This window comes from Leucopleurus acutus (assembly GCF_964270905.1).
Source record: "Leucopleurus acutus genome assembly, chromosome: X".
NCBI lineage: Eukaryota > Metazoa > Chordata > Mammalia > Artiodactyla > Delphinidae > Leucopleurus > Leucopleurus acutus.
The window spans coordinates 103,840,129-103,856,247 of NC_139148.1; the positions used below are offsets into that span (position 1 = coordinate 103,840,129).

Sequence of the window (16,119 nt, forward strand, 5' to 3'; positions counted from 1 at the left end):
TAAAGAAAACCACTTATACCAAAGGAGGAAAGGCACTACACCTTACCAGGAAACAGCAGACCACTTAGATATAGCAGCTAAGGAGGAATAAGAAGGCTAAGTCTCTGCTGGCCACCACTTTCCATGGGGCCTTGGGTCAGGCCACAAATGCCTAAGTGTGTGTTTATGTTTATTTCATGTGCCTGACTGGTTCACATTAGTCCTCTATGGACTCTCTTCCTTCCTCCTTTAGTAGTCTCCTCATTGTATCTTGGTGTTCCTTTTGAGTGACTAATTTTCTCAGCATTTCTCGTTTTCCTGCTTAGATTCAGTCTTTGTATTTCACCTTCTCCACATTTCCCACCTGAAGTACTTTTCCAAGTCCTCCTTCACCATTCCCTTCTGCTGTGTTACTCTTTCTTCCATATATTAGTTCTCATCGCATCTATTTATCTTCTTACACAAGATACCATATTCCCTTACTACTCAGCTAGGTTCCACTTCTTCCAATAAGCTTTCCTTAATTGCCTTGGCTACCAGTGACTCATTTGGCACTATCACCAATCATACCACACTGACTTGTCCCTGAGTCAATATTGTATCTCTTAATGTGTATATCCTGTCCCCCAACTCTCCTTAATGACAGAAAGAGACCATGTGCTCATGTACCTATATGTTCTTTAATACTTTTTGGGCTTTGAACCAGGTGAATATAGTAAATATTCAAAAAACTAATGTAGGGCTTCCCTGGTGGCGCAGTGGTTGAGAGTCCGCCTGCCGATGCAGGGGACACGGGTTCGTGCCCCGGTCCGGGAAGATCCCACATGCCGCGGAGCAGCTGGGCCCGTGAGCCATGGCCGCTGAGCCTGTGCGTCCAGAGCCTGTGCTCCGCAACGGGAGAGGCCACAGCAGTGAGAGGCCCGCGTACCGCAAAAAAACCCCCAAAACCAAAAAACAAACAAACAAAAAAACAAAAAAAACCCCTAACGTACCTATAACTAGCAATGTGTCCTGCACACAGAAGGGGCTTACAGCGTAAGGAGAAAACTGGTCAGAAAACATATAATTACAAGATACTGTGTTGGGTGCTATGACGGGGATAAGATAGAGGTGAGGTCCCTAACCCAATCTTTAGGGCAGAGGCAAGTCAGGAAAGGCTTCTGGAGCACAAGAGGTGGAGTCCCAAAGACCCAGTGGGAAATAGATAAAGAACTTATGGGAATAGTGAGAAATAAGAGAATTAAGCTGGTCTTCATATGCATACAGCTTCAGCTGTGTTTAGCTGGAGAATGGTTTAAGATATGAGAAGCAACAACAGAAGGAAAGGGAAAGGCAGGAGGATCTAAGGTGAGTTTTGAAGGTCAAGATGGAAGAGAACATCCTGCTTCTCTAATTTAGCCTTGACTGCTTAACATATAGACCAGATCTAGTAATTTCCGTTCCTTAAGAACTTTTCCATCAAGCTCTTCAGGTACCATTTATGGAGAAATCCCATAAGTGGTATAAAAAAATACAAAGGACTGAATGGTATGGTGCATGGTCTACTATCATTTATGTAAATTTAAAAAAAGGAAGAAAATTAATTAAAAAAACCTCCACACAGGGCTTCCCTGGTGACGCAGTGGTTGAGAGTCCGCCTGCCAATGCAGGGGACGCGGGTTCGTGCCCTGGTCCGGGGGGATCCCGTGTGCCACGAAGCGGCTGGGCCCGTGGGCCATGGCCACTGGGCCTGTGCATCCGGGGCCTGTGCTCTGCAACAGGAGAGGCCACAACGGTGAGAGGCCCGCGTACCGCAAAAGAAAAACCTCCACACAGTTGTTTTTATACACATGAACCATTTCTGGAATGATACACCCAATTACGTTTGTCAAGAGGGTTATTAGCTGGGGGAGCAGGGTTGGAAGATGGAGTGGAAGTGAAACTTTACTACATGCTCTGTAATACTTTTGGGGCTTTGAACCAGATGAATATTCTAACTATTCAAAAAACTTAAGTACTTGCCTCCCCCAATAAAACCCTATCTTCCCCACCACCATACTTTTTAGCATGGCATTCAAGGCTCAATAGTACCATTATTTTACTCTCATGTCTGTCTATAATCTTCCATACACCCCGTGATCTAAATACTCTGCTTTGCTCACTTTCAAGCAAGGTTTGTTTGGAGCAATCATGTGTGCCTAAAACAGTGGCTTCCAAAAGTTTTTGACAAGCCACAGTAAGAAATACATTTTATGTCACAATCCATTATACATAAAATTTATGTAATTGAAACAAAATCTTCATGAAACTGTACTTACCATTACTATGTGTGATGTACTCCGATATTTTCTATTTTACCTTTTTTTAAAAATGCTGGTCACAAACTACTAATTTCATGAGCCTACTAGAATATAAGTACCTTAGGGGCAAGGACTAAGTGATCTCTATATGCCCATGGCATTTGTCCAGCTTTGCACACAGTAAGCAGTCACACAGTCACTGATTCAACAAGAATGGGGTGTTTACTAAGTACTCTGTCCTGTTAGGTGCTGGGATAGAAACATGAATAAGTGTTAAATCACTACTGAGGAGCTTGAGGTAAACTTTATTTTATTCCAGACCTTTGAAAAGCACTTTTAGTTTAGACATGCATCATTTTACATTTCACTAAACACTCTGGAAATCCCTAGAAGTTTGATCTGGTATAATTATTACTAATATAACCTTGTTTCACAGGTAACTGTTTGTATTAAACATTCTGGATAATTCTATAAATCTCTTAAATAAAACTATCTTTTTACTTAAGCTCCCAATCACTACTGGTTAAATATGCTGCCTTAAATCCTTTTTGCAGGTAGTTGGATATAAGATAAAAACATTCTAATAAGGTTTTAGCTTTTATTCCTCTAAATCCCAGCCCCTTTCCTCCAAAATACATACATTGCATCAAACACATGTTTGTCTGAAGAAAAAAATACTCCTAAGAAAATATAAACGTGTAGCAAACGAAATGCAAAACTATAGTTCCTGAAATTTGCAGAATATAAGATTTAGAAACAGCAAAGGCACAGGAGCTTGCATTTGGTACGAGGAAAAGAGTGGAAATGAGGGTAAGAAGACTAGAATAAAAAAATGAAGAGGATTAAAATAAGGATAAAAATACAAAGAATGCAAAAATAAATGGTAAGGGAGGAAATCTGGAAAATTTTCTGATTTAGCAACAACAGACACTTAAGAAATTAAATTCCCACCAGGGTGCTGAACTTTGGTCACTGGCCTAACAGGTTGGGGCTTATTTTTCAAACCATAATGTTTAAAGAGAGAAAGAAAAGCATACCACAAAACTTTTCAACAACTGATACAACAATAAAACTCAAAATTATGTCTTTTTACATCTAGTAAAAATGCCTAAAATAAGATAATCAAAATATATCAAAAGCTAAGAATTTGCAGAAAGGAAGCCGAACAATGAAACCTAAATTATTTCTCTTTTTACATCTAGTAAAAATGCCTAATATAAGATAATCATAATATATCAAAAACTAAGAATTTGCAGAAAGGAAGCTGAACAATGAAACCTAAATTATTTCTCTTTTTACATCTAGTAAAAAGAGCTTAAATAAGACAAATTATCAAGGACTAAGAATTTGTAGTTGGGATAAATAGCAGGGATAGTATTAACAATTCAGTAAAAACAGGAGTAATAGTAACGTGACAGACTAAGTTTAAACACATCAAAGGTTAAACTTACAGAACATAATACCTAGTCATCAACATAGAATATAATAGCTTGTCACCTCTGCTAAGAATCTACTACCTGCTCTCCACTGACTGCTTAAGAAACCCGATTTTACAATGGAAAATAACCTATACTCAGATGGATGCACTATTTGCTTCCAGTCTTGCGGTCATGTACTTGATGAATGAATCATTAATTGAAAGGCTCCATTACTTAAAATTTATTTCGCAAAAAGCTAACCAAACAAGAGTTCTCATTATTAATGATGAAATCATTTTCATCGGAATTGAAGAATGGACTAAGCTTACCTTCAAAGATAATAGCTAAAAATTTATACTAAGAATAAATGTAACACTCATACAGAAACCAGCCAGCTCCAAAAAAGGTAGCTGATTTAAAAACACTACACAGCTATTCACACAAGGCTGAGAACATGAGGAAAATAATCCCATTACTTAAAATATCACTTAGTAAAAAAGTCACACACCAAAACCAAGATGCCAACTATTAAGATACTACATATAAAAACAAGACACATTCTTGAGCAGTGCAGAGGGACACTGTTCCTAGAGAGTTCTCTTTTTCTATTATTTTTTCACTTTGGCTAATGATGTTTTCTGATGCATATTTGGGATGTAATCTATTTATCAGCCAGCTGTTCTGGCCCAGTGTGGATTTAGAATTTAAAAACATGTGTGGCTTTAGAGATGTATAATAAAACATAATCTTAAAGATACCTTTTTTAAAGACTCAAATACTATTTATCATCATCATCACTGATGACACGGACATACAGCAGGCAGTGTAGTAAGTACGTTTTTGCAGTATTTTATTTACAACTGAACAACCCTGCCATATAGGTAGTCTCCCCATTTTGCAAATGAGGAAACCAAGGCTTAGAGAAGTAACTCACCCAAAGTTATCATGAGTGGCAGATCTCAAATCTAAGGCAGGCTGAACAACTCAAAAGTCAGTGCATTTAACCATACTCCTATCTGTAGTCAATCAAAAACAAACAAGCAAACAAACAAAAAAACCCAAACCAAAACAACATGAACCACTGCCTCACTCTTAACAGGATTTCAAGGTTGTGGAGCAAAGATAATTTTTTTTTTTTTTTTTGCGGTACCGGTACCGGGCCCGGGCCCCTCACTGCCCTCACCGCCCTCACCGCCGTGGCCCCTCCCGCCTCAGAGCACAGGCTCTGGACGGGCAGGCCCAGCGGCCATGGCCCACGGGCCCAGCTGCTCTGCGGCAACACGGGATCCTCCAGGACTGGGGCACGAACCCGCGCCCCCGGCAGTGGCAGGCGGACTCCCAACCACTGCACCACCAGGGAAGCCCGGAAAGATAATTTTTAAACTCAGGTACAAGTCACACTTAAATCACTTTTAAAAGACAATGTTTACTTATTGCAAATATACTCAGAACAGCACGTTCTTTTCTAGAAATTAAAAACTTACGAGGTAGTATATGCAATCCACACTAGGGAAGACTTCCATGCTTAAGCCTTAAAGCAAAATGGTTTTTCATTCATAGAAAAAAGTTCTGCATAGACATATGCCAAGTAAGTGTTTACTTCAGGGACGGGGGTGGGGGCTGTGTGCTGAGGAGTTTGGAGAACTTTTGTTTGGTACACTACATACTTCTATATTGTTTCAATTTTAGAAGAGTACTTTTAAATTACATTTCAACCTGTTAAAAATCCAACAAGCACCTGAAATCCAGATGGTATGAAATAATTTTACTCCCTTTATCCTTTTATCCTCTTTTTTGAACTTGAACACATCAAAATACTCTTTCTGAGAACAATCCCAAGGAGCATTTATAAAATTAAGGTCAAAAACAGCAAAAGAGCTAGAAACAAATGCTTTTGAATTTATTATTACAGAAGTAGGAAAGTATTATGAAAAATGCAAAGAGTGAAAAGTTGTAACACTGACTTTAGGCTAAAGAAATGCAACTGAACAACAGCAGGTAAAGAATTCTGAAGTATAAGAAAGGAAAAACACAAAAAATGTGAGCTATGAGCTCTTGAAACACAAAGGGATTTAACAGAATCAACTTACCAGGAAAAATATTTTTTTAACCCAAAAGCTCTAGAAAAATATTCAAGGTAAAGTAAATAGGGTTCATTAGCAACTACAATCAATATGTTATAAATATGGGGACTTCCCTGTTGGTGCAGCAGTTAAGACTCTGAGCTCCCAATGCAGGGGGCCCAGGTTTGATCCCTGGTCAGGGAACTAGATCCCACACACATGCTGAAACTAAGAGTTAGCATGCCACAACTAAAGAGCCCGTGAGCCGCAACTAGGGAGCTTGCCTGCCGCAACTAAGACCTGGAGCAACCAAATAAGTAAATAAATAAATAAATTTTTTAAAAATGTCAGAAATATGAAATATGTAAAGTAACACATTACTTAAATTAAAGATGCTGTATGCCAGCAAATCCAAAGAAACACCATATACAAGCACGAATGAAAAAAAATTACCTTCTTTTTTAAAATTTATTTATTTATTTTTGGTTACGTTGGGTCTTCATTGCTGTGTGCGGGCTTCTTCCTAGTTGCAGCGAGTGGGGACTACTCTTCGCTGCAGTACGTGGGCCTCTCATTGCTGTGGCCTCTTCCGTTGCGTAGCATGGGATCCAGGCACGCGGGCTTCAGTAGTTGTGGCACGGGGTCTCAGTAGTTGTGGTGCATGGGCTTAGCCGCTCTGCGGCATGTGGGATCTTCCTGGACCAGGGCTCAAACCCGTGTCCCCCGGGTTTCCCTGGTGGGGCAGTGGTTGAGAATCTGCCTGCCAATGCAGGGGACATGGGTTCGAGCCCTGGTTTGGGAAGATCCCACATGCCGCGGAGCAACTAGGCCCGTGCGCCACAACTACTGAGCCTGCGCTCCGCAACAAGAGAGGCCACGATAGTGAGAGGCCCGCGCACCACGATGAAGAGTGGCCCCCGCTTGCCACAACTAGAGAAAGCCCTTGCACAGAAACAAAGACCCAACACAGCCAAAAATAAATAAATTAATTAATTAATTTTTTTAAAAAGTAAGAAGACCCAACTGTCTTTAAAAAAAAACCCGTGTCCCCTGCACTGGCAGGCGGATTCTTAACCACTGCGCCACCAGGGAAGCCCCAAAAAACTACCTTCTTTGATGACAAAGTTTCTTTTCCTAAAGTAAGACTATTTGCTTCAAACACTGCACTACAGAGGTATGTGAAGTGCTGTGGTGTATTAGTGAAAGTGCACTGGACTAAAAACCTGGGCATCTTGGTTTAAGTCCCCTGCTCTGCCAATACACGACTCTAGACTTTGGAGTCCCTGAGACTCCATTTCCTCAATAGAATAGGGATGATAACTACTACCTTATCTACTTCACAAAGGGTTTCTATAATGCTTAAATGAGATAATCCTACTTTGTAGGCTGTCACATACACTATACAAAGAAAAGATACTGGACCACATAATCGCTTAAGGCCTTTCCACATGTAATTCTACTTTTATTACTGTACAACTCAGGAGCCACATGTGCAATATACCAACAGAGCCAAATGAGGTGGGCTTATCCTTAATACCTTAGTACTACTACTGACTACTCCCTGACACTTACATAGCATTATAATGCTTATAATATTACACAGCATCACTACTATGTATTCGGCACCATTCTGTTTGGCATGCATTGACGCATTAAATTTAAACAGCAACAGAAACTAGTGATCTCAATTGACCTATTACAAGTGAAAAAGTCATACTGTGCCTTATGAAAAAGTTTAACTAGTGATAACATCAACTTATATTTCTATCATAGTGCTTCAAGGTGTTTTTCACAAACATCTTATTTGAGTCTTATAAGCAACGCTGTGAGGTAGATAGAGCAGGAGTTCTTCCCCCATTTACAAAGGAGGAGACAGAAGCTGAGAGAGGTTTAGTACCTTGCCCAAGACCACAAGGGTAATAGAGCCAAAACTAGATCCCTTTGTCTTTTGACTCCTAATCCACTGTTTGTCCATCACCAAACTATCTCTACAACTAAAATGAATAGATGAAAACTACGAATTCTGATAAACTGAACGAACATAATTTCTTACAAAGTACTCATCAATACAAAAACTCAAGCCATTGGATTTTTTTTTAATATGAAACTGCTGACTCTATAATGGAAAGTAACTTCTTGAATTGGTTGTGGCAAAAATACAGTAGGTCAAAGTATCTTGGTAGCAAGAAGTCTAAATCAGGAATTGCCCTTAATTGTATATTTACGTTCAACACTTCAAATACAGATCCATTTGTTAAGCAAAAGAAACAAACCTGAACCTCAGACCAAGTTGCTGAACTACAACCTGCTGATCATTTTTGGGCTAAGGTATGTCTTGTAGACCAGGAGAAAAGACAACATAAAGAACAAGAGAAAGAAATGGCAAAAGTATGCTAACAGCAAAGACGTAGAATAAAGTATATGGAGAATATCTGCATTTCTTGAGGGCTTTCCTATATAGGTAACACCACTTAGCAAGAAGTATCACAACAGAATGACATGTCACCAGAAATCATCTTTGGGATCCAGGCTATAGGATTCTATTATAGGTCAAACTTATTACAGCTAGGTACTCCTAACTGTAAATCCTAATTAGAAGGGTCCAAGATAAGCCCAATTTATACCAATAAGACTGTACCCATAGTTTATGTCAGAACATATGGTCTGATTATAAAACAGAGTGCATATATTAATCAAGAAATTGTAATTAGAAGGGAACCAAAAATCTACATAAGCGCCCATTTCAGAAAGTAAAATCCATATACATTTCACCTCAATTTACGCTAACCAAATCTGGTAATCCAAGTTAATACATACCTGATAGAGTTCTTCTAAATTGTACTTAATCGAAGTACTATTCTGGATAGCTTCCACTGCTTCTTTCAGTTTCTGCCATGTTTCATCTGTGTAGTTTTCTGGTAATTTAGGCTTATCTAGATGATATGTAAAAGGTTGATAATCAGAATAATATGTAGGATATAGTAATGAAAAGATCCACAAAATACTAGTATTACTGCTCTTTAAGGGTAAATTGTTATAAGTATTATATCTAACTATTAAAGTAACCATTATATTTAAGCTTAGTATAAAGAATAAAATTTGAAATGCCAGAATACTGTGTAAGTCATTTTGACTCACCTATTAAAACTGAAGGTGAGGGTTTTTTCCTGCTATTGACTGAATTGCTTCAAAAAATAAAAATTCAAGAATGACAAATAAAAAATTAACAATCCTGATCCTACTCCATCATGTGTAAACCAAAGTCAACATGAATTTTGTACCTGAAACGTAAAATACTGAGTGCCTACTATGTACAAGGTACTTTATAAACATCTTAATTATCCTAATAATGTCCTAAGGAAAGTATTATTATCCTTATTTGGCAACTGAAGCTGGAAGACTCATTTAGTAAGGCTTGCCCAAGGTCACCATAGCTAGTCAATGGTAAAACTGAGATTCTAACTCAGGTCTGTTTGACCCCCTTATTTATGTAGTATCTACAGGAATGGAGAGAAACATCTTAATTCATGTTTTAATTTAAACTGCATTTATGAGCAGAGTAAAATATTAAAAAATTAAAACATCCAAACAACTCCAGAACCTATGTAGCACTTTCAGAATGGAAAGGTACATCTTAATCCAGGCTTTAAACTTCACTGACCAGCAATGAGGTTTTTTTAAATTAAAACATCCAGATACCTTAATAATGTGTTTTTATTTTGGGAGGGGGAGAAAAAAACCCAAACAAAATCTCTGAAACCGGTATACAATGCAATTAGGGTCATAGCTCATCTCTTTAAAAATCCTTGGCTATTAAATTGATATATTTTAAATAAAACAGTGAACAAATTAGTCAATTACAATTCATATTTACTTCAGAAAAGTCTACTATTAAATCAGAAAGATTACAACACTTGAGAGCCTGGAGGTGGGAGAGGAGTGATAGAAAAAAGAAAAGGTTAAAAATAAACAACACTATACTCTGCTTAAAACAAAATAGAGCATATTACTGATTTCCACACTAATGTTGAAAATACAAGCATGGAGAATCTAATTTTCTCAATACTAATATTTAGCCACAAGGCACTGTTCTGGTAAATATTACTTCAGTTCATTCATTTTACTTGCCCATTTAATAAACATTTTAGCATCCACTACTTGCCAGTTAAGAGTGTCGAAAAAGAGAAACAGAAACACACTCAAGAGATTAAAAAGTAATTCAGCTCAATTACATTTAAAAAAATTGTTGATTTTACATTTGCATCAATGCATTCACAGTACTCTCAAGCACATATCTCAAAAACTTGAAATGAACAAATTTTCCTAAAAGCTGCAGGTCAGTACTTTAGGACCCATTTCAGTGATTAAAAACAAAAAAGATGTAGTAATTGTTCCTATCTTTAGACTAGTGGTACACAGAGTTACTACTGTGTATACACAGTATTTTCACTTCCAAATCCTACCTTTGGAAAGAAATGAAGAGATCATAAATACTTTTCTCCAACTATTGCTTCCACAATGAGTTTCAAGAGTGTAGTATTCAACATTATAAATCTAACTATAAGTCTTCTTTGAACATGAAAAAAATCACTAGTCCTACCTGCATTTCTAGGGACTAGATAACGTGGCCTACTGAAGGATAAAAATAAAAATCCCAGCAGTGCCAAGGTTCACTATGCACCTGAAATAAATAAACCTTTTTAGAATACAAATTTCTCACCTGTAAAATCCGGATCAATCATATCGATTGTCAGTGTTATAAGGCATAACAGATTAGATACGATAGGCTGAGACAGACCTCAAAATACTGCACAGAAACACCTGGTGTCTGCTTCAGCACAAGGATACTAACCACCCCCGGAAAATGAACCCTCCACCCAAAAAGGACCTCCCTCCACCTCATTGATTATGCATAAAACATTAGGCCACCTCTATACTGTTTAATATATTAACAGAAATAGAGCACGTGACCACTCAAGTGTCAAATCCTTAGGTGATTATGGATTTTGGCCTTGGTTACCTTTAAAATTCTTGATCACTAACTTCTTAGCAGAGCCAGGCTTGCTGTTAGCAAAGCTAGAGACGGTGGTAGAAGATTTGGCTAGGCCGTTTGCGTGATGCACCGAAGCCACAGAAGAGATTAATATACTCTTATTTTTAAGTTGCTGCTGCTGAGATGTTGCAGCAGTTGGTGAAGATGAGGAGGAGGAGGAGGAGGATTCCTCAGCCATCTTCGCATCAAACCCTACAAACTCCAGGGTGTCTTCAAAACGCAGCTTCTTCTGTATCGGTACGTGGCTGGGAGCAGCCACTGAAACCCCCAGGCAGGAGAAGGACGAGGTTGAAGGGGATGCCGAATCCCTGGGTTGTAAAGGAGTGGAAGAGGAGGGAGAGGTGGAATCAAAGTCTTCTCTCTCGTTACTACTGTTACTGCCGCTGCTGCTGCTGCTGCTGTTTAACTTTCTCTTCTTGGCAGAGGTGGGCGGAGTGGTGCTGGTATTACCATCAGTGGCAGATCTGACCTCCTGAGCAGCAGCAGCAGCAGCTGAGGGATTGGGGGAAGAAAAACCTGTTGGAAACATGAAAATAGCGGGGTCAACAGGCAGACGAGCATCAAAAACCTACGTTTATATGCCTGAGTGCGTGTAGGAGAGAAGGTGGCAATGCTAGAGGGGGAAGGGAAGAAAGAGAGGAGAAACACAGAGGACGAGAAGGAAAGTGAAGGGGGGGCTCCACCGGGGGAATGGGAGGGTTTGGGAAGGAGGATAGGCTGACACCAGGAGTGAGCAGAACAAGGGGGGAGAGCGAATGAGGAGGCAGACAGGTAAACGGCCGTGCCGTCCCCCTCCCCTGCTTTTCGGTCTCTCTCCCCCCTTTCTGCAGGAGCGACTCAGTAAGTCTGTGAGGCTGCAGCTCCTCCTCCTTTTCTCCCTCTCTCTGGGAGGGGAGATGCCGTGGTTGGGGGGAGGGGGGAGGGGGAGAGAACCGGAGCTTGTTATTGTCAATAGCACAAGAAGCTAAAGATGGCGCCACTTCCGGTCACGCGGCGGCGAGGGAGGGGCGGTGTTAGTCCGCGAGAGTGGGGGGTGGAGAGCAGCACTGCAGGCGGCCGGGGGGCGGGGGAGCTGGCTTGTGGGGAGGCGGCGGGAAAGGGGCCGCTGAGGCGCCCGAGACGCTCGCGCTTGCTCTCCCTCCGCCTCCCTCTCCCGCTCCCCTTCCCAGGCAGCACTCTCCTCCCCCGGCCCACCGGTTACTTCCACCCCCTCCTAAACAGTCCCACGGGAAGCTTCGCGCCGCAACGCCCTTACCGGAAGTGACTGAGCAGACACTTTTCATAGCGCCCAGATCCCGAAGCCCCCAGGTCCGCAGGACTTGAGTGGGGGTGGGGTGGGGGAGGGAGAAGGGGGGGCAGAGAAGTGGAAAGGGAGGAGGGGGCGGGCCTTCGAGACACCTTCGGAGCTCCTGATTGGAGCTTCCTGAACGCGAGGCGGGCAGGGAGGGGTGGTGGCGGGAGAAGGAGCGGGAAGGAGCCTGAAGGGGAGGGAAGGTGGTGACGGTGAGGGGCGGGGTGAGCTAGCTGGGAAAAAAGAGGGAGGGAGTAAAAGTAAGGGAACGGAGAATGGAAACTTTGAAAGCGATAAAGGAATAAGGAGGGGTTGCAAGGCGAGAGGAGTAACCCGAAATGGAGGAAAATAGAATCATGCCATTATGCCTAATGCTAGGGAGGAATGTCATGATGTTAAGATAGGAAAGGAAAAGAAAAAGAACTTATATAGAAAGAAAAATGAGTTTTTCATTCGGTTGAGCTATAAATTGTTTCTCTTTTATGTCAAGGACACAGCTGACCCAATACTGAGTGTTTTGATACCTTTCTCAGTAATGTAGTTGCAAATCCTTTTACCTTCCTACCAGGAGCATTTTCTAAGATGGCTGGCTAGAGTTAAGGGTGCATTCTTTTTTTTAAAATTAATTTGTTTTTTGGCTGCGTTGGGTCTTAATCGACGGTGGCTTCTCTTGTTGCGGAGCACGGGCTCTAGGCACGCGGGCTTCAGTAGTTGTGGCTCACGGGCTCTAGAGCACAGGCTCAGTAGTTGTGGTGCACGGGCTTAGTTGCTTCATGGCATGTGGGATTTTCCCAGACCAGGACTCGAACCAGTGTCCCCTGCATTGGCAGGCGGATTCTTAACCACTGTCCCACCAGGGAAGCCCGAGTTAAGGGTGCATTCTAAGGCCAAGAAACAGGAAGGTAACTAACACTTCTCCCTAACACAATTCCCAGGACCAACCCCAAGCCCCATCAATCATTAACTCAGTAATTTACAGACTAAACAGAGCCACTTCTTTTACCAAATCCTGGTTCATACGTTTTGTCTCAAGACGTTTTAGGACAACAATATTGGCAAAAGTCAATCTTTTCTACCAATATAGTACATGAGTGCAAATTTTAAAATGAAGTAATCCTAAGAACAAACCTCTAAATTTGGTTAAATTAGCAACAATAAACCGTGTAAATCCCCTGTTGGGAGTTTTTATTTAACCTGAGGGTATTGGGGGGGAGGGGATGTAGGAGAACACAATGTCAAATAAAACTAAATTTGCCAACCTGTTGATCTTTCTAACTGCGGAAACATTCAAGGAGCATGTACTGAAAGACTCTGTATGCCAGACACTACACCAGGTCCTGCCATCAAGAAGCCAGAGGGAGAAGAGTCTCAAAACTAATTTCTATAACAGTACTATAACCAACGTACAAAGTGCTGCAGCAACAGGTGAAACAAGACATTTGAGAGAATTCTGGAATAGTCAGGAAGAGCTTCACAGAGGAATTGAGGTTTATGCTGGGTCTCAAAGAGGAAGTTTCCAAAAAGACAAGAGGAGAGAGGGTGAAAGCCATCCTGGGCAGTGGAAACAGGGGCAAAGCAGGGAGTTGTGAAAGGGCCTGGCCTGTTTATGGAAAAATGGAAAGTGCAGTGAGGCTGGAAAGTAGTATGTCTGGTTGAAAGTAAGAAAAATGAGGCTCAAGGATGCCTGGAACATGAAGCCAAAAATTTTGGAGTCTACCCTGTAGGGTAGGGTAGATCGTATGGAGACCAAACTGGGCTTTTAAAAGCAGGGTAGTGACAGGATTATGGATGGAGTAAAAGCAGTTTGTATTGTACAGTTTGAGATAGACAAATCAGAACCCTAAGAATAAATCAGTTTTCTTAATTTTGTTTACACAGGTCCACTTTTTATTTTTTATTGTCTTGAAAAGTCCTTGGTTAAAAAGCAAATCCTCCTAGAAAAGGCACCAACTTGGGCCACTATCAGCTTTGTGCTGTTTGATGACAACAGGCTGAAAGCAAGGCTCTAATGGAACTAAGGCCCCAGGGCCACAGAGAAGAGAGATAAGAGGCCTCAAAGGGGGAAGATGGACTCCTACCTGTTTCGAATGAACCGTGTTGTTGTTCCTGTCCAAAATGAGACTGTAAACTCTTAAGGCCAGGGAAGATATCTGAAAATATTAAACCCTCTTTTATTCTGTCTCACATTTCACACGGTGCTGAACAACTGTGTAAATTCAGAGTAAATACTTACTGAATTGAGTATTTCATTGAATGAGAATAAAATAATGCCATGTCTTCATAAGGGAGGATTAACTGGCTACTTTTCAGGACAATGATAAAGGTCGTTCTAATTCATGTACTTATATTCCTTAGAAGGGTGTATGGATGGGCCAACTGATAATGGCCCAAAGTGGTACCCTTTCTAGGAGGATTTGTATTTTAACCAAGGACTTTTCAAGACCAAAAAAAAGAAAAAAAAAAGTAGGCCTTGTTCTAATTCATGTAATTATATTCCTCAGAAGGGTGTATGGAAGTGCTAGCTATTTTAAAAATTACAAAAATTAGTGCCATACAAAGATAAACTTTTATACTAACATACAGGATAGCTGAATCCTGTTAATATTCAACTACGTGGTAGTAATCATAGCTCCCAATCTGACACGGTTATCTAAGCCCTTCAGTCTTCCACATTACATGTTAGCTCTAAAAGCACAGATACTTGACTCTTGAGCTCTAGCTCACTTTGAATGACCCAGTAGTCTAACCTACTAGTTAAGTTTTCCATGAAATATCCTTAAGTGAGTTTCATAGGAAAATATTTTTTCTTTTTTTTCTTAGTGGTTAATAAAAATCTTCCTTTTGAGGACTTCCCTGGTGGTGCAGTGGTTAAGAATCCGCCTGCCGATGCAGGGGACACGGGTTCGAGCCCTGGTCCGGGAAGATGCCATATGCCACAGAGCAACTAAGCCTGTGTGCCACAACGACTGAAGCCCGCACGCCCTAGATCCCGTGCTCCACAACAAGCGAAGCCACCACATTGAGAAGGCTGCACCGCAACGAAGAGTAACCCCTGCTCGCCACAACTAGAGAAAGCCCGTGCGCAGCAATAAAGAGCCAACTCAGCCAAAAATAAAATAACTAAATAAATTTATATAAATAAAATAATTAATTAAAAAAAACTTCCTTTTAACATTTTACAGTCTTAATTTATTTTGTGCCAGGTCAATTCTCACATATTTAGCACATCTTAATATGGATACGTAATTTATGTAATTTTTTTAATTTAACATTTACATTTTGTGGCACAAACCAACTTAGATATTACTATGTGATGTATGAAGACCAGGACTTTGTGTCTTTTTGGAACTTCGGACCAATTTAAAAGGAAGAAAAACCCACATTGCTTTCTAAAACATCTTTTACATCAAGAATCGACTAATTGGGGCTAACTAAAACATAAGCTTATATTCTATATACCCAAATGTTTGCCAACCAACATTAAAGACATTCTCAGCATTAAAATACACTTTTCAAGGTTAACTCAATGAAACCACAATAATCAAGTCGTGCAATGTAGGACACCATACAATTATGGCCATTATCAGACTAAACCCGATTGGGCACTTAACATATTCCATATACAGAATCTTTCATCTGGTGAGTTCAACTCATATCTTAGAAACAGTAATAAAACTTTACAATGCTGCCAGATGAGGTACAGTTATTATTGGCCTTCTTTTAATCAAGTAAATAAATAAATCTGTAGCTATTTATAAAGGTAAGTATATGCATAAAGGAAGAGATACAAATAAAGACAGAGGACTATCTAATGTCCATTCCCCTATTTTTATAGGCATCTCTCTAAAAAGGCAGAGTGTAACCAGTTTCCCTTTTTTGATCATGGAGATTCCCCTGGGTGCGTGGTTTGGGGTCTTCTCCAGACATCTCTGAGGAGGGATTTGTCAGTGAATACTCACTCTGTGAAGCCTTGTTATCCATGGGTGGGATCTTCCTTAAAAACAGGAGATAACTGCTTGCTCAGAAAGATGTTCCC

At 40.4% G+C, this 16,119-nt stretch overlaps 1 protein-coding gene across 2 annotated transcripts in view; it reads right to left on the reverse strand.

Annotated features, from left to right (window-relative positions):
- CUL4B (cullin 4B) overlaps window positions 1-12,124 on the reverse strand; it is a 34,513-nt gene extending 22,389 nt beyond the window's left edge. For both annotated transcript variants that reach the window (XM_082864775.1, XM_082864774.1), the window contains exons 1-3: window positions 12,048-12,124; window positions 10,760-11,308; window positions 8,557-8,672 (exon numbers count right to left, since the gene is read on the reverse strand). In XM_082864775.1, the coding sequence (XP_082720901.1) occupies window positions 8,557-8,672; window positions 10,760-11,308; window positions 12,048-12,075 (693 nt within the window). In that variant the 5' untranslated portion in view covers window positions 12,076-12,124. The remainder of the gene's footprint in view (window positions 1-8,556; window positions 8,673-10,759; window positions 11,309-12,047) is intronic.
- Between the last annotated feature and the right edge of the window lie 3,995 nt (window positions 12,125-16,119).